Source organism: Chelonia mydas, chromosome 8, assembly GCF_015237465.2.
Source record: "Chelonia mydas isolate rCheMyd1 chromosome 8, rCheMyd1.pri.v2, whole genome shotgun sequence".
NCBI lineage: Eukaryota > Metazoa > Chordata > Testudines > Cheloniidae > Chelonia > Chelonia mydas.
The window spans coordinates 81,992,770-82,017,674 of record NC_057854.1 but is presented as its reverse complement, the minus strand read 5'-3'; the positions used below and the strand labels follow the sequence as shown (position 1 = coordinate 82,017,674).

The following is a 24,905-nucleotide window of genomic DNA, read 5'->3' as shown; positions in this document are numbered from 1 at the left end:
GAAGTACTGTTTCTCCAACATTTTTCTTCCTGCTTCTGTGTGCAACAAGGAATAGGACTAAATCCTGATAATCTAACTGGTCGTTTAAAGTTCCCATAAAACTGAATAATTTTGATAAAACTTTTAGCCTCCCAAAAATATAAGAGGAGCAACAAGCCAGGATGCTTGTCCCTTGCGATCAGGGGAAATAAAGCCAGGGAGGAAGTGAATCCAGGCAAGACACCCCAACCCTGATGGCTATCAAAGTTTCAAAGAAATTGTGGCCTCTAAGCTGTTATACATTTATGAAGATGCCTTAAAGAAATGTATGTTACCTCCGACTATGAGGGAAGCCCTAATTACTGTACTACTTAAACCAAGCAAGGGTACAAAAAAGTGTAATACGTATGTATGCACCTATCTCTTTAATCAATATTGATATAAAAATACTTTCAAAAGTATTGGCTAAGAGGCTTGAAAAAATAATGAGTGACATGGTTCACTCCAATCAGGTAGGATTGATTAAAAAAAGGCATGGTTCAGCTAAAACATGTCAGTTGATTAATGTTATGGCATTCCATGAACAGTAAAAATTCCCATGCAATCATTTCACTCAATGAAGAGAGAGCCTTTGACAGACTGAACTGGTAGTATTTGTTTCCTACCCTAGCTAAATTTGGGTTGGGGAAATCCTTTATTTCATGGATCAGTTTGTTACATTAAAATCCCAATTCTTGTATCCTATCAAATTGCACTATATCCCCCAGTTTGATCTGTTTCAGGGACTAGACAAAGATGCCCCCGTCCTGTTCAATCTAGCATTATGACCACTTGCAATACTAAATAGGGAACACAAAGGTATTCAAGGAATCAAACCAGGGACTCAGAACACAAAAATCCTTCTGTATGTAGAGGCCATCCTCCTATTTATCAAAAATCTGGACCAGTTTAGTCCAAATATCCACAAACAATAGAAAACTTTGGTAAATTCTCTGGTTACAAGATAAACTGGGTAAATCAGAAGCAAGGAGGATCCTATTGGATCTAGCTAGAAGTTGCTCTGCTATAGGGACATGCAACAAACAAACCTCAGATATCTCAGCATTCTGTTCCAAAAGGAAATTAAAAACAGTCAGAGTTAACCTAGTCCCATTAATCATGCAGTTAGCAAACAATTTAAATAGATGGCAGGCACTACCTCTCTCCCTTTGGGGAAAAATAAACAATCAAAATGAGTACCCTTCCCAGGATCCTTTTTATTCTGAATTCCCTCCCTATCTATATTCCTCCCTTTTATTTTACCAAAATCACCAATACGGTCAGGTCCTTCTCGTGGGTTACTAGTAACAAACCCAGAATCTCCTTTAAAAGATTACAGCTCCCTCTCAAAACAGGTGGTTTTAGATTTCCTGACTTTGAACTTTACCATCAGGCACAGACAAGCAGCACAGTGGCTAATTCCCTGATGCTGCAGAGCCCCATATTGTCTCCAGCTAAAAGTAGAATTAGTTGCTCCTTTTCCCCTTTCCAGCGTGCTGCACTTGGATTACTACTGATTCCCTAAAGAATAATTACCAACTACAGTATTATGGAAGCCATAAATACTTGGCATGTCTACTAAATTTAAAAAGAAAAGGAGTACTTGTGGCACCTTAGAGACTAACCAATTTATTTGAGCATAAGCTTTCGTGAGCTACAGCTCACTTCATCGGATGCATACCGTGGAAAATACAGAAGATGTTTTTATACACACAAACCATGAAAAAATGGGTGTTTATCACTACAAAGTTCCCCCCCCTTCAAAACAGGTGCTTCTAAGTCAGACAAATGTTGGTGCTGTGATTCGGGGGGGGGGGAGGGGGGAGAAAACCTGGATTTGTGCTGGAAATGGCCCACCTTGATTATCATACACATTGTAAGGAGAGTGATCACTTTAGATAAGCTATTATCAACAGGAGAGTGGGTTTGTGTGTGTGGGGGGGGGGAGAAAACCTGGATTTGTGCTGGAAATGGCCCACCTTGATTATCATACACATTGTAAGGAGAGTGATCCCTTTACATAAGCTATTACCAGCAGGAGAGTGGGGTGGGGGGAGAGAAAACCTTTTGTAGTGATAAACACCCATTTTTTCATGGTTTGTGTGTATAAAAACATCTTCTGTATTTTCCACGGTATGCATCCGATGAAGTGAGCTGTAGCTCACGAAAGCTTATGCTCAAATAAATTGGTTAGTCTCTAAGGTGCCACAAGTACTCCTTTTCTTTTTGCGAATACAGACTAACACGGCTGTTACTCTGAAACCGACTAAATTTAAAAATCACTCCCTTCTACATAGCAAGGCATCTACCTGGGATAGCTTGAAACTGTATAGCAGAGCACCCCATCATTTGTTGAGATTGGATTAGGAAATGGATTTGACCATCAGTCAATTTGTTGAAAATGATACCTTCCTCCCTCTTAAAATATTAAAAGAAAGGTTCAATCTAGAGATTAAGGAGTTGCAATATATCCAACTTAAACATTCCACCTCCATTCTGTTTTCCCACAATGCCTGTGCTACCCCAACCCACTGGAACTGCTTTTATTTTTCCAAATATTACCCAGATTGCCAAGACCTATGGCAATACTATATGAAGACTTGGCCAGTAAATCTGAATTAAACACGGATTCCCTAAAAAAGAAATGGGAATAGCAACTAACTTAATTATAGTCTGCTAACCAATGGAAACAAATTTTAGCCAATCCTCTGAACTGTTCCCCTATTTAAGATTAAGCCAGCAGAAAATCATATGGAGGATGCACTGGTCCCCTCTCTGATTCTTCAAAACAGGTGCCTCTAAGTCAGACAAATGTTGGTACTGTGATTCAGCAGGTGTTAACTTATTCCATATGCTCTCGGAATGCTGTTATACTCGTACGTTTTGGGCAGAGTTAATTTTTTTCCTATCAAATAAAACTGTGTTACAAGCTACATACATAATCTTAAACCTAATGGATGTTAATTGGAAGCTGAATAAATGTAATAATTATTAGTGTTCAGCTGAGCCAAAGTTTGCTAAAAGACTAGTGCTACAAAAATGGAATTCCAAAAAATGACCAACAACTGAGGACTTAAGCATAGACATCATAAGTTTGGCCACACTGGACAGAACTGTATACTGTAACAGAAATACTTAAGAAAAATTCTCAGATATAGGATGCTTTCCTGGAATTATCTGCATGGTCCTATTAAATGCATGAGCTTCTCCTCCTCTTCTCCCTTTCCTCTCTATCCACTTCCTTCCCTCCCCATCTCTATCCCCTTCCTCTGAATTTTGCTTGTATTCTTCATCTTATTTTAATACTTTTATTTTACTTCGTTTGATATTTATAAACAAATTGTAATTTGTGTAATACAAATATTTGATTTATATTTTAACCATTCCTATTATATAATTAAATGTTCCAAGTATCGGTAAGGTTAAGTAACAAATGGTTATTATATTATGAGACATTTATATACTATGAGAAGTTTATGAATAGCTTATGTTTGGTTTTTCTGTATATTTTAAAATTTTAATAAAAAGTTAATGATTCCCATATAAAATAAGTCCTGTACCATATTTAGCTTAGTAGAATATTATTTTATATATCATTTTGACAGAAAATATTGTTTATTTTTAAGCATTTTTTTCAATTTTTATCAATTTACATTTTCACAGTTGTGGAAAATTATGGGGACAATAATTATTTAATGACAAAACTGAGATTCAAAAAGTATAATCAAAGTTTACTGATGTTGACCAATAAAAATCTAATCCTTCTAACCTTAGGCCATGTCTACACTACAATATTATGTCAACCTAATTTACGTCAGCATACAACCACTGAAGTTATTAAATCGCTTGTGTGCACACACTTGGCGCCTTATGTTGATGGTGCGCATCCTCACCAGGAGCATTTGTATCCATTGTACTGTCAGTGTGGGACATTATGGAACAGCTCCTGAAGTCCAGAAACAGTCAACGTAAGCAATGCAGTGTTTACACTGACACTGCATCGACCTAATTCCATCGACAATGACTATTCCGCTCAGGGAGATGGTGTTACTAAATTGGTGAGAGAGGCACTTACATTGGTGGGAGACAAATTTAAGTAAATGTCGACCTAACCATGTAGTGTAGACTGGGCCTGATCATATGATACTCTAATTTAGATGGTCATCAAAAATACATCTGCTACTTAAATTGTTTTTACAACACCTGTTTTCATAGGATCCAACTCTGCTGGTTCGGACATACTAATTTTATACTGGTGTAATTCACTGCCTTCAAATGAGTTATTTTTTATTTAATTTGATGTACATGATAGCCCAATCAAGCCCTTCCCTAGTAAAGGTTATAGCAATTTTGTTAGTACTGTACTTTTCAAAGAGTACATGTATCCCAATGGTCAGTGTTTGTTACAATCCCCAGCTACAGAGCCTAGTTTTTCCAGGTCACTCCATAGAGAATCATGCTTTTAAGCTCTGGAGGTCCCCAGTTCAATCCCTAGCATCAGCCATCATGGAAGTATCACTATTTTTTAAATTAAATGTCAGTTATGTTGTATGTAATTAACACAACACAGTTTAGGGGTGAGGAAAAAAGATGAAACACACACACACACACACACACACACACACAGACACATAAATCTTCAGTAAATTAATGATTCATTATTTTCTTCATAAGGACAATATCAAAATTGACAGTGGCTCAAAAATTAATTATCCTAAGGTAAGAGAGACACCCAACTGTTTGGACTGAGGTTGCACAATGTAGAGATACTAACCTACCCTAAATTTACTTTTTAAAATATGCCCCAAATGCTAAAAATGTATCTGACCTTCAAAAGTAGGGAAACAACATTATTGAAATGTTATTTTCACTGCTAAGCAATACAACTATTATCTATTATATATCTGTGGTGATTGTGGGCGCTTTATGTCAGCCTTCTATTCTGCCTGATTAATCCTCTGAACATAGTACTGAAATATAAAATGTTAAATAAATAATATTCCTAAAATTACAAACATCTAAAAGTGAGCCCTGAAGCCAGAGTAAGAAACCAATTTGTGTGTAAGCTAAAGGCATGGTCTGTTCCTCAAGGAATGTACTGTCTAAGTGTACGTCTACACAGCAAACAAACAAAAAACATGGAAGCAATATTCAACTGACTTGAGCTTGCAAGGCTCACGCTGCAGAGCTAAAAATAGCAGTGTAGAAGTTTGGGCTCTGAGACCCCCTGGCTGGGTTTCAGAGCCTGGGCTCCGGCCCAAATATCTACACTGCTATTTTTAGTGTTGCAGCGTGAGCCTGAGTCAGTTGTCCTGGGCTCCGAGTCTCACTGCTGCAGATTTTTTTTTCTTCCCCACAGTGTAGAGGCACCCTGTAAGGACAGACACTCTGAGAAACCTAGAGGATAACTTACTCTTTTTTTAAAAAAAAAATATGGGAATAGTGACGTGCATAATGACATGAGTTAGGATCTATACTCCTCACAAAAGTAGTGGGTTGTTGGGAGGGATTTAAAGTAAGAAAGAGGGAGACCTGGTGCACTGATATAGGAAGGTTTCAGAGTAACAGCCGTGTTAGTCTGTATTTGCAAAAAGAAAAGGAGTACTTGTGGCACCTTAGAGACTAACCAATTTATTGGAGCATAAGCTTTCGTGAGCTACAGCTCACTTCATCGGATGCAGTGATGCATCCGATGAAGTGAGCTGTAGCTCACGAAAGCTTATGCTCAAATAAATTGGTTAGTCTCTGAAATAGGAAGGTTATTCAGGCACATTTCTTCATGCTTAATTCTAGGGTGGGGGGGACATGTTCCACATTTCTAACCATTTTTAATATTTTAAAGCTGCCAAGACACATTGATAATTTCATTTACTTTTTCTGCACAGCATTTAGTGTTCAATTATTTTTCCAGTTTTCCATATGCATCAATAATGATATATAGTATAACTTGTTTCAGTCCTGCCAACCCCCAAAGTTCAAAAATCCTGAGTCAGATCCCTTCAAAAAATCACAAGAGCTGTCCAAAAATGATGATTTTTTAAAAAATTATAGTGTGTATTTCAGTCTGTCTTTTGATTTTTGAACTCCCTATGCATCATCCCCACGGTGAGAGTCAATTAGTGTTGCCAACTCTCCCAAATTTATTGGGAAAAAGTAATTTTGGTCCCCAGTGGAGATCTCACCTCTAAATCTGCTCATCTCCCTGCTTAGCAATTAATACTGCCCTCCCATCTCTCAAATCAACCTTGTCCCACAGCCCCTCAGCAATTCTACTTCACATTAGTTCTGCCCTCCATCCTCATCAATTCTTAGCCTAAGTCTGCACCATCCTCGGCCCCCACGCCACCTAACTTCTGTTCTTCCTGCAGCTCTAAGCGATCTTCACACACACCCATACACACACCCTTTCCCAGGCCGGGGTGACCAGCTACAGTGGTTCCCCTCTCCCTCTTCCCAGCGCTGGTGTTGCAGAGAAGGAGACAGGGAAGGGGAAAGAAGGCCACCGTGAGCTCAAAGGAGGGGAGGGCAGAGGAGGCCACTCTGAGCTGCTGGGGTCTGTCTGTTCCCTCCCCTCCTGTGAGAATGGTGTTGGTTTCTGATGGGACGGAGAGATCTCTGACTGATTTCTGCAGCAACCCTGATTGGGTGCTGTTCCCCAGGATGTGGGAGGGATGGAAAGGCAGTCAGTCAGAGGGGGTTCTCCATAAACAAGGCTCAAATTCACCAGATCCAGCTGAAATCCCACAATGCTGTTGTTTAATTAGGGGTTTCTTCTAGATCATTTAAGTAGATTTTCACTAAGCAAAAAAGCAAGGGGCCAGAATAAAGTGCTTAAGCAATACTCTTGTTCTAAGAATATATTAACAGCTTAATCCATTAGGTATTGCATTATACTACTATTACAGAACTACAATCTATTTATACAGAACATGACTTGCAGTCATGAACAGTTTAATGAGTCCTGATGCAAGGAATCATCTATAAGGATAACCTTTAGACTAAATCTTCAATAATCAGAAGGCATAGTAAGATGCTATGGCAGAAAGATGAAGCTAAACAAATTCAAACTGGAAATAACGTAAACATTTTAAACGAGGATAAATAACCATTGGTAAAGCCTACCAAGGCACATGGCAGATTTTTTCATCACAAAGTCTTTAAATCAAGACAGGATGTCTTTCTAATAAGATATGCTGTATTAAAAAACACGGCTATTGAATTTGATGGGGGAATCTCTGGGTGAAATTCTATGGCCTGTGTTATGTTGCTCAGACTAGATAATCATAATGGTCCTTTTCTGGCTCTAAAATCTATGAATAAAAGACTGAAAAATGTGTTGGCATTTTTCAAAACTATTTGTATAATAAATATTATAGGATCCAGTTGATGCCTTCAATAAAAAGATGCCAAAATGTATACCAATAATTTTAAAAAAGCAAAATATGTTACATGGTATTAAGAAACTAATGGAAAATAATACTGAAAATATACCACCACCATCATTAGTTGGCCTTGAAAAATTCCACATTTTCACTCAAGTTTTTGTTTTGCTTTTGTTGTTTTTTCTATTTTGCTGTGCTTTGACATGTCTTTTTATTACCATCAATCATACTGGTAAAAGGCAGGTAAGCAGATTTTGTCTTTAGGCTGGGAAAATTGCACAGTTGAATCATTGTATAAATCAGTATTATGTCCTCACCTTGAACACTGTCTGCAGAAAAAAAGAGTGAGGCCATGTCCACATTAGCGAACTTGCAGCTGTGCTTGCTGTATGATTGTTCATGTAGCAGCTCAGTGCCGACAGGAGAACTTCTGCCGACATAGCACCGTGCGCTCAAGCGCTTATGCCAGCGAAACTTGTCGCTCAGGGGGGGTGGTTTTTTCACATCTCTGAGTGACATAAATTTTGCCAACATAAGTGGTAATGGAGACACAGCCTGGGAGAAGACGTAACAGTCAACTGAACTTTAAAATTTCATTCATTATTTTATGTCTATATCCTATTCCTAGTAAGAACAAATTTAAAGGAAACAAACTAATAAAGGTATTTATTTCCTTTAATCACTTCTAAACACCACATGATTAACACCTAGCAAATATGAGCTCCAATCAGGATTGGGGCCTAGTGGCACTATTGTAATACAAACAAACACCACCATCAACCATCACCTATGGAAATCATTTCCAAGAGGGATTAATGGAGCAAACAGCTTAGTGGCTCTTGATGGGTATAAGTGAACAGAATTCAAAATCAGATTAGAAATTTATATTTACATTGCCTGGGATTAAGATGTATGACGTATCAACCCTCTTGTTTCAGGGCATAAACCAATAACTACACCCAGATTTTGTACCAATATAATTATCGTCATTAGGGGTATGATTTAAAAAATAATCAAAATAGTTATACTGGTACAACACCTAGTATGGACACTTTTTTATCATCATAGGTGCCTTTCACTGGCACAGCTGATTCCCCTCCCATATAGGAACAGCTGTACTGTCATAAGGTACCTTTATACTGACATAACTATGGAGTTTATATCACTTTAACTATCCCAGTATAGTTAATACGGCACAACTTTTGTGTGTAAACAAATCCTAAATACTTGGGGTAAAGAAGAAACTCTCCAGACACATTACTGCAAAATTGTACATTGTGTTTTCTCATGCACCTTCTCTGAAGCATTTAACAGGTACCACTGTCAGAGACAACATACCAAATTAGGTAAGCCATTTCAAAAACCAAAGGAATATTTCATAGAAAAGTCTCATGTTTGTTTAGTAGAGTATCAGAATATTCTGTTCATGTTTCTTCTGAACTACAGACAGCCCTGTTCTACTTTAATTATAACTTTACAAGAACACTGCAGTTCTGTAGCAGTTGCTTTTCTTTTAATCTGATATTTCTGACACCTCCAAAGAGAGACTGTTGGTCTAATCTTTTGTCACTTTCCAATTTAGATATTCTACAATAATTAATGTACTTTAAAACTGATTAAGCATTTACAAATCAGTAGGTGCCGAATGTTATCTTTGCTTTCTTTCTTTTTAAAAAATTATTTAAATTTGTTATAGACTATTAATTAGGCTGCACTGTAGTAAATATGTATGCATTTATATTTTTTAGGAAGGTGATGAAACTAAGGACTTGAAAAAAATTACTTGAAAAAAACTAGCCGAGGCCTAGTATACACTACAGTTAGGTTGATGCAAGGCAGCTTACATTGACCTAACTCTGTAAGCATCTACACTAAAGTGTCACTCCTGCTGATGTAACTCGCCCGCTATGCTGACTTAACTCCACCTCTGTGAGAGGTGTAGCAATTAGGCTGACATAGTTAGGGCAACACAGTGTCAGTGTAGACACTATGTTATTTACGTTGACTCTAGTGGCCTCCAGGAGGTGTCCCACAATGCCCCACCGTGACTGCTCTGGTCACTGTTTTGAACTTTGCTGCCTGTACAATACCATGTACATGCCTCTCCCCTTTTAAAGCTCCATGAATTTTTGAAATTCCATTTCCTGTTTGCTCAGTGTGGAGAGCTCACCTAACAACTACCAGATGACCATGCTGGCTCCATGCTGCCTGGGGTACACAGGAAGTGTTGGATCTCCTGACTCTGTGGGGAGAGGAAGCTGTGCAGGCACAGCTCCAATCTAGCTGAAGAAACGTTGATATCTACAAACGGATCGCTCGGGGCATGGGGGAGAAGGACTACCAGGGGGACCTGCAACAATACTGCATGAAAGCAAAGCAGAGGAGCTGTGGCAGAAGACAAGGGAAGCTAATACTTGCTCTAGTGCAGCGCCGCAGACATGCCAACTTTACAAGGAGCTGCATGCCATCCTCAGCCACCCCCACCCAAAGGCCCCGTGGATACTTCAGGGGAGCTGAAGTCACAGGTCCCTGGAACGAACATTGAGGAGGAAGTCTTGGATGAGGAGGAGGAGGAGGAGGGATAGTCAACCACGGATCCAGTGGCAAAGTGAGCCAGGACCTGTTTTTGATTCCCGAGCAGTCTGATGCAGGGGAAGAAACCTCTGGTAAGTATGCAGTTTGCTTTGATATTGCAGGGATACATCTGTTTATTTACTCTTTTTAAATCAAACTAGAAGAGGTAGGAAATAACCAATAGAGATAGAGTTGCTATCTGCGTCTCATTTCCCATGTACACTTAGGCAAAGGGGGCATGGTAGAACAGTTTATGTGCACCGGGATGTACCGTGAATCCTCCATAGCGATCTCGAGGAAACTTTCCTGGAGGTAGTCTGCAATCTTCTGCTGAAGGTTTCTGGGGAGGGCTGCCTTATTTCTTCTGCTGTTGTAAGACACTTTCCCATGCCACTCAGCAATTACTTTAGCTGGCACCAATGCAGCACACAGGCCAGCAGTATAAGGACCCCGTCTGCAGCCGGATGCATGCAGGAGCTCTCCCCTTTCAGCCTCTGTTCCCTCAGGAGTGAGATATTGGCTAAAATCACCACCACCTGTGGAAAACGGTGCCAGTATCCAATTCAATTGCTCTATCAGCATATACTGATGCCCATGAGATAACCCCTGCCTTACTGACCCAACTAGCCCTCTTCCCCGTCCCTGGGCCATATTCACCATGGCTGGGACTGCTGCCGTGTTCTTTGAATCTCAAGAGGAAGTGAGAATGCAGTGTTGTAACTTGCGTGGGTCAAAGGGAGTAAGTTCAGTATACCAAGTTTTCATTTATCTTGGGAGTACACTCACAATAGTACTTCTGTGCATATCTTTTGCAACTGGAAACGTGGTCTTGACGGTCTCTCCATCCACACCAGCACAGCAGCTTTAGCCAGATGAGAAGGAAGAGGACACGGGATGACATGTTCCAAGAGACCCTGCAAGCCTCTAGTGCTTTGGATACTGAGCACAGGGCTTAGAGGATCACCCTTGCAGACAGAATGGACAGGGATAGAACAGAGAACAAAAGCACAAGAAAAGGAAAGACACATGCCGCAGGAGATGCTAGCATTTCTCAAGCAGCAAACAGACATACTGGAGATTCTTGTTGACTTTCAGGCTCAACAGACCCGCGCTCGCCTCCCTCTACAGCCCAGACAGAACTGCATTCTGGGAACTCCCTACACACCTACTGCACATTCCACGTGGCATCCAGAGCCGCAGCACTACCCCACCACTCCACCCACAGGGAGAGCAGAATCAGAGTTGCACATACACTGATCTGTGAAAGACACGGTTGGCGTATGTGTTTGTGAAATGAAAATAACTGTTCTTTCCCCTTCAAAGGTTCTTTCCCCGTGTATTTATAAAGTTTCATTCAGTTACAAATATGTCTGTTTGCATGGGTTTGGAATAAAAATCTATAGAAACTTAATTCATCTTTATTAGTTCATAACATACGCTGGTTGGGGCTGACATCATTCACGGATAACAATAGGTGCACTTGCAATGTTATATTACTACACACACAGCATTCATTACAAGTTTCGTACCCGGGTGCAAAAAAAATACCAGGCAGAGCACACTATAGCAACACACATTACTGTGGCTCACTATTAAAAAGTTTCTTTCAATGTGTGCCTGATCCATATACCTCCCTGTTGAGCTCTTCTTATAAGACCTGGTATCTGGCTACTCAAATCAGCAGACAGTCATTCCACCTCTGCCCTCCACCCTGGTGGAAACTTTTCCCCGTTTGCTTCACAGATACTATGACGCACACAGCTATAATCATTGGGATTTTCTTTTCCACTGAGGTCTAATCTTGTAAATAGACAGCACTGGCGGCCTTTCAAACAGCCAAAGGCACATTCAACTGTCATTCTGCATATAGGGCTGTCTGGCATATATGTCCTGCATATAAGGCTTCATGAGCCATGGGAGAAGGGGTAGGCTGGGTCTCCCAGGATCACAACTGGCATTTCAACATCCCCAATGGCAATTCTCTGGTCTGGAAAGAAAGTCCCTGCTTGCAGCTTTCTGAATAGGCCAGTGTTCTGAAAGATGCATATGTCATGCACCTTCCCTGGTCTTCCACGTTGATGTCAGTAAAACGTCCCCAGTGATCCACCAGCACTTCCAATATCATAGAAAAGTAGCCATTTCTGTTGCTGCACTCTATGGCAAGATAATCCTGTGCCAAAATAGGGATATGCGTGCCATCTATTGTCCACCACAATTCAGGAACTCCACTGCTGCAAAACCATCTACTACATAGGTGCTGACTCTATGGGTGCTCCGAGGCTGGAGCACCCACAGGGGAAAAAATGGTGGGTTCTGAGCACCCACCAGCAGCCCCCATATCAACTCCCCCCACTCCCACCTGTGAGCCCCGCAGATCACATCTCTCCCTCCCTCCCCATGCCTTTCGTCTGCCATAATCAGCTGTTTCATGGCACGCAAGCTGGAGGCTGGGAGGGAGCGGGGAGGAGTGAGGACACAGCATGCTTGGGGGAGGGGTGGAACTGGGCGGGAAGAGGCGTGGCAAGGTGGGGCCTTGGGGGATGGGGTGGAGTGGGGGCAGGACCTGGGGCAGAGCCAGAGGGCGAGCATCCCCCGGCACTTTAGAAAGTCAGGGCCTGTGATCTACTATGTCCTGCACATTGCCCAGAGACACAGTCCTTTGCAGCAGGATGTGATTAACGGCCCTGCATACTTGCATCACAGCAGCTCCCATGGTGGATTTCCCAACTCCAAATTGATTCCTGACAGATTGGTAGCAATCTGGCATGACAAGCTTCCACACAGTGATCGCCAATCGCTTCTCCACTGTCAGTGCAGCTCTCCTTTTGATGTCGCTCCGCTGGAGGGCTGGGCAAGCTCTGCACACACTTCAACGAATCTGGCTTTGCGTATTCAAAAGTTCTGCAGCCACTGCTCGTCATCCCATACCTGCATAATGATTCGATCCCGTGAGTCAATGCTTGTTTCTTGGGCCCAGAATCAGCACTCCACTGTCTGCAGCTGCTCTGTGAATGCCAACAACTTTGAACTGTTTCTGTATCCCACAGCAAGCTAGCCTCCAAGGAATCCTCATGTTCCCCGCGGCTCCTCTGGCGGCTCTGCAAATACGGCATGTGCTGTGCTCGCAACACTCATCACAGTAGTCCACAGATGTGCAGGATCCATGCTTCTCACACAGATGGTAGACACGTGGGTTTACAGGGCTTTTGAAAAGAGGCACAAAATATTATGGGATGGAGAAAAATACATCATGGGACACTGAAACCATCTTCCCAGTATCTCCTGTGCGACTCGTTTGTTCCCTTGAGGCATTTCAAACCCTTCCCAAAACACCCTGCACTAGATGGGGGCGAGTTACACAGTGGGATACCTACCCAAGGAACACTGCTCTCTGCACAGATGCAAGTGCTAGTAGTGAGAACATGTACCGCTGACACAAGGAACGTAGTGTGGACAGGCAAAAGCAATTTAATTACAGGGATGGCTGTACATTGACGTAACTTAGGTCAACTTAATTTTGTAGTGTAGACTCGTCCCAAGACTAAGCAGATTAGCCATGCCCCAAGGCAATAACTCCTGAAATGTTAAAGGAATAAATCCATTGTTTACTGTTTATTGGGTACTTTATGTCATTACACCATGTGACAACTTTTTATTTAATATTTTTTTTTAAACGTAACTTACTAACATCTCTTGCTTTAGTTTGCCCTTATTCCTAGCTTCACTAGACTTTTCCTTTCTTTCCCCCCCGCACCCTCCTTTAACAAACGTGCATTGCTTCCTTCACGCTTTGGTCTCTCTTTGTGATTGCTATTTTCTCTTTCTTCCACCAAAATCTCCTTCTCTCTTTCTCTCCCTCAATATCACACTTATCTTTCCTACCTTGTATCAATCCCTCCTTCTCTTCTATGTCCATGCTCTCACAAGCAAACATTTTTCACACATTCCCTAAACCCAACCCATCACATAAGCGCTTTAACATTTTAACAGATGCCTAAGAGCCACATAATGAAAAATATTAGTCAAAGACCAATAGAAATGATGAGGGCACTCCCACTGTCCAGGTGCCAAAGGAAAGAGGAGGGTACAGGGAGTAATATCAGGACGTCATCCCAAGATCCTTAGTGGGTTCAGCTTTAAAATCAGCCTCTGGCTACTAAGTGCCTAATAAATTTGAAGCGTTCCCTTTCGCGTCTCCACAAAACCACTGTGCCTGCTGGAAAGAAAAATGAGCATGCACATTCTGTTTCACACTATTGCTCCTCTTTCATTTCAGGGCCCTATCAAAATAATCGGCCGTCTCCACTTCTCTACTATTAGGTGTCTTATAGGTGCTGTGATTACAGTGTGTGTTTCTGTTAGTTCACCTTTAATCACAGCATTCTGGCTATGGCGAGGGAGATGTTTCCACTACGGCACCCCCTCCCTTCAGATGCAAATTATTAAATCTTCTTCCCTAATAAGTAACTGCAGTTTCTGACCCTGTTCCTACTCAAAGGTTTCCCAACTAGCAACAGAGTGAAATTGACCTTATTATTGTCAGAGTCCTGTGGACAGCAATGAAACTGGTTAGTTTTACTCTGCTGCAATTTGGCAAACCTATGAATAGCTGGATAGGAAGTGGAACTGTTGTCCATCTGCATTGGTTTAGGCTCCACTCACATTTGAAGATTATTTTTGAAAAAAAAAAAAAAAAAATCTTTATAAAGGAAAGCTTCAACTCTGTAGAAGTTGCCAGCACTCATCCAGAGAAGCTTTTTACTAGCTATGTGTTATTCATCGAAGCCATTTTTCAAGTCATGTGGAGGGTTAGTTTATTATTTATTAATTTAATATTTAATGTAATATTCTATTTACCGATACCTATTGCTTTCTCAAGGTTGTATCTCTTATAAATGTGACACTAATGGAAGCTGCAGAGAAATTATACTAAAATTTTGAAATTGTGTAAGTTTGGGGTCAGTTATAAAAAATAGCAGAACTTCACTAACACCACTTAACTTAATCACATTTTATTAGTATAATGTTGTTTAGTAACAAAAACTTATTTGTATTACTAAATTGTAGTTCATTTCAAACTCATACAAAGGATTTCTTATACATCTCCTTTATGCTTCCACTTTATGGAAGCACCAATAGTGGTTCCACAGTTCAAGTTCAGATTTTCATTTAAAGCAGGGATTAAGCTACTTTGTTCTGTATGAAAAATACAGCCAGACCTCACCAAAATTACAGCACGTGCTTGAACACAGAATAAATTTTCTGAATTGACAAGTAAACCCATTAAGTGTCTTATGAGTTAAAATAAACTAAAAATCGGTAATTTAAGAAATGTATCACCCTTTGTCAGACCATTCTGTCCCAAGTGATATTAAGAGAACAACACAGACCCTTCTCACAGTTAAAACTCACTCCAACCATATGCATAAACTACACTTGGAGATTCTTTTTAAGGATTAGTGGTAATTTATTCCCATTATTCTTCAAAAGTGAAAATTTCTTCTTTGGCGGCGACTGTCAAATAATATTCTTCTACAGAGAATATCAAGAAGAATTGCTCTGTTTCAAAGTATTTGCCATCTCCTATTGTTCTCAATGTCAGTGAGGGTACAAGGCCGCTATTAGCAAAAAAATGGCCTCTTTCAAAATGACCACCGGCCCCCATTGTTCCAAGTAAGAGTAATGTTAAATTTCCCTCAGGAAAGATGGTGTGCCCCATGAAGAAAGGAATAATGAAAAAAATTAACATGTCTATAAAAAAACAGTATGATCTAAACTGGAACTGCACACACTATTAGGCTCAATTCATAAATGCATTTTCAAGGTGGAATAAAGGTATTTCGATGCCTTATCTGTGCATTACCAAATCTTAACATGTTTGGATTTATTTTAACTTTAACCTTAACTCTGAATTCTCTGGTTTTTATCTGTGAATAGATTAATGAAAACCAGTAAAAATATTAAAATGCAAAAATTGGAACAGTTTGTCATGAAATCATTATAGATTTATAATTCAAATGGGTTCTCTGTAAGAGGGTCTTGAAATAATTGGTAAGGCAAAATACGTGTGTGCTCACAACATACTGGAAGTTAAAATATCTAGGTCTGACCCTGCAATTCTTTGTCCGCAGGTGGACTCTTGCATGTGTGTGAAGCCTACTGGCTTCAATTAGGGCTCCACATTGACAAAGCAATCCATCACAGACAACAAATAGGGATTTTGTAAATGTAATTAAACGTTTTACACTCTGTCTTTGGTTTTAAACTCATATATGAATATGTCATTTTTAAACTATGAAATACAATAAATGTATGCAGAAAGATATAAGGAAGAACTTGTCTGTTGGAAAAATATGGATCCACATATCCTGTAATCTAGTTGCCATATGCAGGTCCTTGTGCCCATGCAGAACCCCACTGACTTCAGTGGGATTCCTTGCAAGTGTAAGTGTCTCCCTGAAAAACTGATTTCAGATTTCAGGATTCAGGCCATAGCTGTATAGCAATACATAAAGGTATTATGAACTCACTCAAATTTGGCCCAGGGACTATCCAATCTCACAAAAGAAAGTTCTGAGCAGACACTTCCAGCTCCCCTCCCCATAGTCCCTGTAATGCAAAGCATTTAAATACATAAACATAGGGAAAGTACTGTAATTGGAGAGAAGTAGGTAAAAAATAAAATAAAAAAAAAAAAAAGGCAGAGAATGAAGGAAAAATGAAAAGCAGGACAAAGGGAGACACATACTGAAAACAATAAGCCTGAACTGAGAGAACAGAGAATTTATGGCAAGTAAGTTAACGGGAATGATGAAAGTTAACAAGGAGACAGCAAGGCGATATATTAGCAAGTATTAAGACATAAGACGACTAAATAAAAAGACTTTTGAAAACTGTGTTAAAATGTAAAAATTCTGTAGTGGCAAAATATATGGAAACACTTTAAACTACATACAGAATGGCTTTTTCAGAGAGGCACTTGTACGAGCAGAAATGTACAAAAGAAAAACAAAATCGAAGATTGAATTAACAATATATATGAAACAAAGGAAAAAAACTCAACATTTTACAATTATATAAACTCCTAGATCAGCCTGTTATTGTTTATATGTACTGCTGTACAACTACTGTTTATAGTTTTCTGAATCACTCTTTGGAGAAGGACTGTCATTTACTATAGGATTGTAAAGCACTTACCATGACCTGGATGAGACTGTTATACCCAATATAAATATTAAATAATAATATTCCACTATCCTCCCATTTTTGTGGTATTTATTTTCCTACAGTATTTTCATATTTCCTTAGAAGTGTTCACATAAAAATGTTTTATGGACACTGCCAAATTAAAACATCATAATTTCACATTAAAAGGCTACAATACATATGTTATTACCTTGTTTTTCTGGGAAACGAGTCTTTGGGTTTTTGGGTTGGCCTTTTTAGCATAGTCTAACAGTTTCATATTTCTATTTAGGACTGTAATTGTTAGAATTTTACAAATTAAGTTATTGGAATTATTGTGAGTTGTGTAAATGTAGGAAATGCCTTATATTAACAAGGAAATCAATACAAGTTTAATGTTCATCAGTAAATGACAATCCATGATAATATTGCATAAAACAATAAAGCCATTCTCAAACATGGTGAAACTTAGATTTATGAACTGTACAGTTAAGGTCTATGAGAACACTAGGGAGAGAAACTGGGCAAGTTTTACAGATGATACATTGTTTTAAGGCAGTGGCTCCCAAACTTTTCAGGGTCACCCCCCTCTTACTTCTGTTCTCCCCCATCCCACCCCACTGGGGAGTGGGTCTGTGGCTCAGGGAGGTGTGGAAGAGCGGGAGGATGCAGACAGGTAAAAGGGGGCTGAAGCTGGGGCCTGAGTAGGGGGCGGGTCTGGGACTGGGACCAGAACTGGGTGCAGAGCTGCGGCCAGGGGCCTTGGTTGGGGGCAGAGGCTGGGGGTAAGGCTGGGAGCCAGGCCATGCCTGATGTGGGGGGTGCCAGAGCAGAGCTGGGAGAGGAACGGGGCCGGGTGGCGCTCCCTCCCCACCCCGTGGGAGCTGGCCTAGGGTACAGGTGGGTATCAAAAAACACTGACTTCTCTTTGATAATCTACGGAGTGATTTAAGTGTCATCTTTTGAGCGGCTGCCTGGATTGATTTGTAAGAAGGAATTAAAAGGCGAACGAAGAGCAAGACTCACCCACAAAGAAAAGACACGGTTAATCATGAATTGCTGTAAGATAGAGAGAGCTTATGCTCTTTGCAGAGCTACTAAACAGAAGACCACCACACTCTGCAAAGCCAAAATGACACAGAACTAACAGCGTTTGCCTGCTATAATGGAAACTCTTTAAACAGGTCTACATTAGAGTGAACTAGGGACCTTTAAGTTCACGCGCACGGCTTCCACACAGGGGAGTTATAGCACAGCACTTTGGTGCACACTGCTATTCACAGCCACTTAGTCCAAACCGCAGGTCAGTGTTGACTTGCACATTCTTTCTAAGGAAGAAAGACCGCAGATTAAATAACAGTATTTCAGTGGAACTGTGCTTTCCACCTAGAAAGTGGGCACAGTCCTTTCCTGATTTATACCATTATTTATAAAGGACTTCAAAAGTCTCCCTTTCTTGCTATAATAACTGATGGAATGTCCCACATTTCAGAAACTCTAATACTTAATTAAAATTCTGCATCTACATCATTACCTCTTAGCAATCACCAGAGACTAGCAGCCTATAAATATATAACCATTCCAAGCAGCTGTCACAAGCAGCCTGCCAAGCTCAACAATAACTAGTTAAATTTAAAAAGCAATTGTACACATACAGATGTTAAAATACTGGTCCAGGTTTTCAGGTGGCCTCAAACCAGCCTCTAAACTGTATAGAAATATATGTTTACACCCATTTGCACATACTACTACGGAAATTAAATGCACTATTATCTAATATTTACATCCACATGTGGATTTCGTCTACAATAATGTGGGTTTTGTGTATACTTAATTTTGGAAGAGCAAAATCCAAGGCCACATCTGAAAATTTGCCCCACTGTCACATTCTATTCCTAAAAATCAGCAATTACGGAGCTGAGAGAAAAACTGTCTTCGCACTGACATAAATTAAAATAGATCACTTTGTTTAAAATAAAAACAAAAAAATTAAATGAGAGAAAGTGATCAAGTTCCCATTTCATCTGACCTTCATCATACATTTAAGTCTTATACAATACGCAATGTCTGTCAATGGGAAAGCAGCAAAAAATACTTGGCTTGAGAAAGTGCTGTAGTGCACGTACATTATGCAAACCTCACAGCTGAACTACTGTATACTTTAATTGGCAGCTTTCTCTAATCAAAGCAATTTACTTATATCCAATACTGAAGAAATTTCATTATAAAAACAATGTAACTCCAAAAGCCATAATAACACAGTCAAACTTCTGCAGGATTAGAGACAATCATCTGTGTCTTGTGCCTTATAATGCCCCAGGGGTGCCATTATCTCTGGAAACCACAGCTTCTGTCAAGTCTTACAGCTAGCAATAACTTTGTTTGTCTGTTCATATGAAGCAAACTAAAGCTCATCGGCACTTAATATTTTTGGTATTTCAATACTCTGAAGAAAATCTAGACAATATATTAAATAGCAAGAAAACAAAAAACAAACACAAATTTTAAAAAGGTCTTGAAATTGTTATGTGGTATAAAGTTGTGGTCTGATCTGTCATTCTAGGGCAAATTCTTTACATATAAACTATATTTATATAAAAACCAGTGCCTTTTCTTTACAAGGACTTTCATCACGTTACATATTTGTTTTACTAATAGCTATTCAGATAATAAACAAATGATGTTTATACTTGCTAAGGGAATTAGAATATCAATCTATACTTTCTGTACTAAAATAACGTCACCATAGATGAAAACATGATGCAAATGACAACACTGGTGTAAATTTTCAAATTGCTGCACTGGAATTTAGCAACATGACAAGTTAATTGACATGAAAAAAAATATAGCTAAATCTCTTCACAATGCTTGGAAAATGGATGCCATAGCAACTTGTTTATATACTCTGCTATGTATAGTAGTATCACCATTTAATAAACCTGTATGTACTGTAACTGTTAGACAGGTTGATAAATAATCAAAATGTATCTAGTTAAATTAAAGGATGTAATATTTTGGTTTGGTTTCTGTAAGTTCCTTGGGGGGAAAACAACAGAAGTATGTTTAAAAAAAAAACTTTTTGCTAGAAACTTAAATTATTAGAACTGTATAAACCATATTGCTGTACCACACTGCATATTACGTAGATGAAAGGTTACTTTTTGAGAGGATATGGGAAATGAGGGTTGAAGTTAAAGTATTTATGAAAACTAATAATAGCTGAACAATTAAGAAATTGAAATACTTAAGTTATTGTGGAATTACTTAAAGATATATGGATAATTTTTGAAAATGAGATTTTTGGCTAAGGAACAAAAGCAGAATTCATGGTTACCATAGTTACACATACTCTTTGTTGTGTTTCAATGCCACATGATCTGATTCAAAGTAATACACATCAGGCTCTTCCTCATCATCTTCTGCAGTGTGCAGGTTGGCACTCTCTTTGGCAGATGATATATATCCAGCAATGAGCCGAGCCTCAGAGGGTGGCTTACTTAGTCCATCACTCATATAATCTCCAGAGTCACAACCTCTCACTTTTTCACTCTGCATAATTTCTTTAGCATTTATGGGAGATCCACGGATATTATTAGTACTTGCAGCTATATTCTTTTCAGTGAGACTAAGATTATTTTCCTCAACCTGCCCATTTTCTCTACAAGGCGAGTTATTTTTAGTGGGGCTACCTTTGGCAGGGGCGGCCCTTCGTGGTGAAGTTCTCAATGTATATCTGTGTTCTTGAAGTTCTGACATAGATGTAATTTGAGCTGAAACACATTCCACCACAGAAGATGGTGGTTCAGGTTCACCTGAGATTGATGTACTATCACGATTGGTGTTCAGGTTGCTGTTGGTGTTTTCAGCACACTGTTCCTTTGAGGCACTGCTGTCTCCCACCACATCTACCTCCTCCTCAGAATCCCTTAAGAAAGATGACTGGATTTCAGAAAAGGACCCTGTAGCTGGCTCATTTGCCTGATCAGCATGTTCTGCAGGCAAGCAGTCACTTATTTTGTGGTCCTCTAACTTTACCTGTTCAGGTGAATTTGTGCAAGGCACATAATGGTCTATAACACTGTCCTCCTTGCTGCTATTAAGCAACAATGAAGAATGGGCAAATGAATTCCCATTTTCTGCTACTATTTTCTCCTTGGGCATACAGGAACCAGCACTGTTCTGTTTAGTGTTCCCATCAGGCTGACAGTCATCACAGTTTAGGGCATCTGATTCTCGCTCATCAACCCCATTGACAGCCTGATAGCCCGTGAGCTCTTCAACTATTGCAGAATTATTAAACCCTTCCGCACAGACATTCACCTTTTTAACTTCCCTTTTGTCACAATCATCCAGTATAAGACATCGACAAGCTTGTTTAGTCCCTGCAGAGACTGCATCATTGTCCGATATGGAACTCTTACACTCCAATGATTCCTTTTCTGCTTTAGTAGGCAACTCTTCTTCTGAACTGTTTGCTACTTCTGAACGCAGGCAACGTTTAATTCGTTTTAAAACTGGTGATACAGATTCTGCTGGTCTTTTCTCACAATTTTCCACAATTTGTTTCTCAACATTATCTTTTTCAGAAGTAGACAGTCCTCTCTTTCTAGGGCTCACCCATGATTCCCGAGCACTTTGTTGTTTCAAGTCAGTAGTTCTTCCACTATTACTTCCCTTTTGAGTTTGCACAGACTCTGGTCTCTTCTTTGGTGATCTTGATCGTACTTGAGAATGAGGAGATAATTCTTCTGGATGAGCAATACTACGGTTTCTTAAGGTTCGACCACAAAAGTTTTCATCCAAACCATTTAACCCCACTGTTGATCTTGTAACACGAGTAGATCGAGAAGCAGCCATACTATGGCAAGTCCCTAAAGTATGTTCATCATGATCCACTCATTGGGAAACCTTCAAAAAAATGTAAACAAAACAATGAGAAAAAAGTAACATTCAAAAACATCTGCATTCATAAAAAATATGCTAATGTTCTGAAGGATATATTCTACATTGTGACAAAGGTACCTAATTGTGAAAATTAAATATGTTTATGAAACATATAGTTATTTCTTCCCTCTGTTTCAACCAATAAGGACTTTTACAGAGATGTATATTGGCCCCAAGAAATAGAATAGTTTACTTACTATTTCTATTTATTCTGTCTTTAGAACAGGTATCAGAGTATCATTAAAGTCTGAATATCAAATATAACTGGAACACTTCAGTATTACTAAAATGCACTATTTTTTTACTATATTGTACAAAAAATCATTTTGTACAGGCATGATTATTAAACGTCTGCACTCAAACAAGAAAGATCAAACCTCATCCTTAAAATTCCATATTCATCAATAGCAACATACATTAATTATAATCACATAGCAAGATGAAATAGAAAACATAATAATACAATATCTTGCTAACTGAATCTGTTGCCTTTATAAATCAAAGACAAACTGATAAGTAACATTATTTTCATTTGCATTTCTAATTTGACAGATGATCAAAAGATGTTACTCCTGTCAAACCACTAACAGTAGAAATGGGTCCAAAAGAAACATCATATTTAAAATTTGCAGTTTGAACCTATTCCTCTAATGATGGACCAAATCATTTTCTATCTCAAATTTTGGGAAAAAGTGGGTTCAGATCTAATTTTCAAACCCCTGCGTATGGATTAGAGGAGATGTTAGTGTGACACAGTAGGACTCTCTACGTTTCGTCCAATCCGTGAATCTTAAACCCCAGCCGTATCTTATTGCATTCCTCATATTATTTAAAAGTTGAACATACAACACTGGACCTTAGCATTGGAGCTCTATTACATCAAAGATGATGAACAGAATTTTTTTTTTGCATATATTTAACTGCATATTTTTTCTTTTCCACCTGTCAGAATTCCAGATTTCAGCAACCCATTCAACTGACATATATGATGCACAAGGCCTGAATGCTATTTTAAAAATAAATAAATAAATAAATAAAGAAAGAAAGAAAGAAAGAAAGAAAGAAAGAAAGAAAGTCAGGCCACCCACATGTTATTGATAAAGGCATGAATTGACAAATGGAAGGGAACTACTTCAGCATTTTTTTTTTTCATTTTCAGCCAGAAGGAAAAAGAATGACAGTGTCACCTCTCAGAAAACTATATATATGGATAAGTAGGGTAAACAGAAAACATTGGGAGTGTGCTATTTGTATCAATCAGGGCAAGACAATATGCTTCTAGAACAGTTTGATTCTGCTTGACAATGACAGCAACTAATGGAACTGCCTATTTACATGTGCTTATATTAAAATTTCTATTTCAAATACACTTAAAAATTCCTAGTTACATTAAGTACCAGATATCATAATAGCAAAGTATTACTTGGTAAACATTATGACCATGAAACAAGGAATGATTTACATTCTATATATAAAAATCAAACAATGAAAAATTTGTTACTATTTATTAAGGTTAATAAAAAACATAGACAGAGCCTAAAGTAATTGTTTGCTATTATTAGATGCAGGTTAATGCATCCTAGATACTCATCCACGAGAGTATGAAAATATGTAAACTTATCTTTACCGTATAATGACAGTGAATTAACAAGACAATTGTTAAGAGAGTATTTAAATGAAAAACATTGCTATACATTTAAATAAGTTAGTTAAAGATTATGTAGAAAATAAGTTCAGAGTCCTGACAAATTAATTTCTCAAAATATGAGACTATTCTACGGTATTAACTAAGCCAAATCAAGGTCTCTCCTTTCCTTAATTCGTCCCTGTTTTATGCACCACAGCAGTACAGACACATGAAGCAATGCTGACTGATTACAAAGACATTTGATAAACGTTACAACTTTTAAATTGGGAGAGTGGGTGACAGATGGCTAAAAGGACCTGAAGCAAAGCCTTGTAGGGACCAGGGCAGCCTTGAAGGAGGCAGCAGCTGCATTCATAACTCCTAAGCAGCGCTGCACTCTTGATGCACTGTAGGTGAAATCAACAAGGAGTCCTTGTGGCACCTTAGAGACTAACACGTTTATTTGGGCATAAGCTTTCGTGGGCTAAAACCCACTTCATCAGATTCATGGAGTGGAAAATACAGTAGGGAGGTATAAATACACAGCATATGAAAAGATGGGAGTTGCCTTACCCACTGCATCTGATGAAGGGGGTTTTAGCCCACGAAAGCTTATGCCCAAATAAATTTGTTAGTCTCTAAGGTGCCACCAGGACTCCTCATTATTTTTGCTGATACAGACTAACACGGCTACCACTCTGAAACCTGTAGGTGAAATAGTTCTGTTCCTTAAAGCCATAGGATGGCAGCCACATGCTTCTGTATCTTTCTCCATGGTCCCCAAAGATAGTGCACTAGCACCTTCTGAACCTCATGTTGCTGTATTCCCCATTTCTCTGTCAGGCTACACAATTTCTCTCTCCTGGAGATCCTAAAATGGCAAGCAGATAAGCTGAGGAACAGAAAATTACAGGAAAAATTCATTTGTGCTGATCTGCATAATAAACAGATTTAAGTGACATCTTAGCAAAAAGGTAAATTATATGGTATTTACATGGTTGCATAACCACAAATTACATGATGCCCTGGATATACTGAAAGAAACCAACATTCAAACACTAATGCAACAGGTTAGAACCAAATCAACAACACAAAGTCACATGGGATGTCATCTCAATTTATCTAATTATTTTAACTTTTTCTGACAAAGTCTTAAGTAAAAAAATGAAAACACA

At 39.0% G+C, this 24,905-nt stretch overlaps 1 protein-coding gene across 8 annotated transcripts in view; it reads right to left on the bottom strand.

The window, feature by feature from the left end:
* Positions 1-24,905, bottom strand: part of ZZZ3 (zinc finger ZZ-type containing 3) — a 107,502-nt gene that overhangs the window by 41,552 nt on the left and 41,045 nt on the right. For all 8 annotated transcript variants that reach the window (XM_007062568.4, XM_043520809.1, XM_043520808.1 and 5 more), the window contains exon 2: positions 20,509-22,067. In XM_007062568.4, the coding sequence (XP_007062630.1) occupies positions 20,509-22,016 (1,508 nt within the window). In that variant the 5' untranslated portion in view covers positions 22,017-22,067. The remainder of the gene's footprint in view (positions 1-20,508; positions 22,068-24,905) is intronic.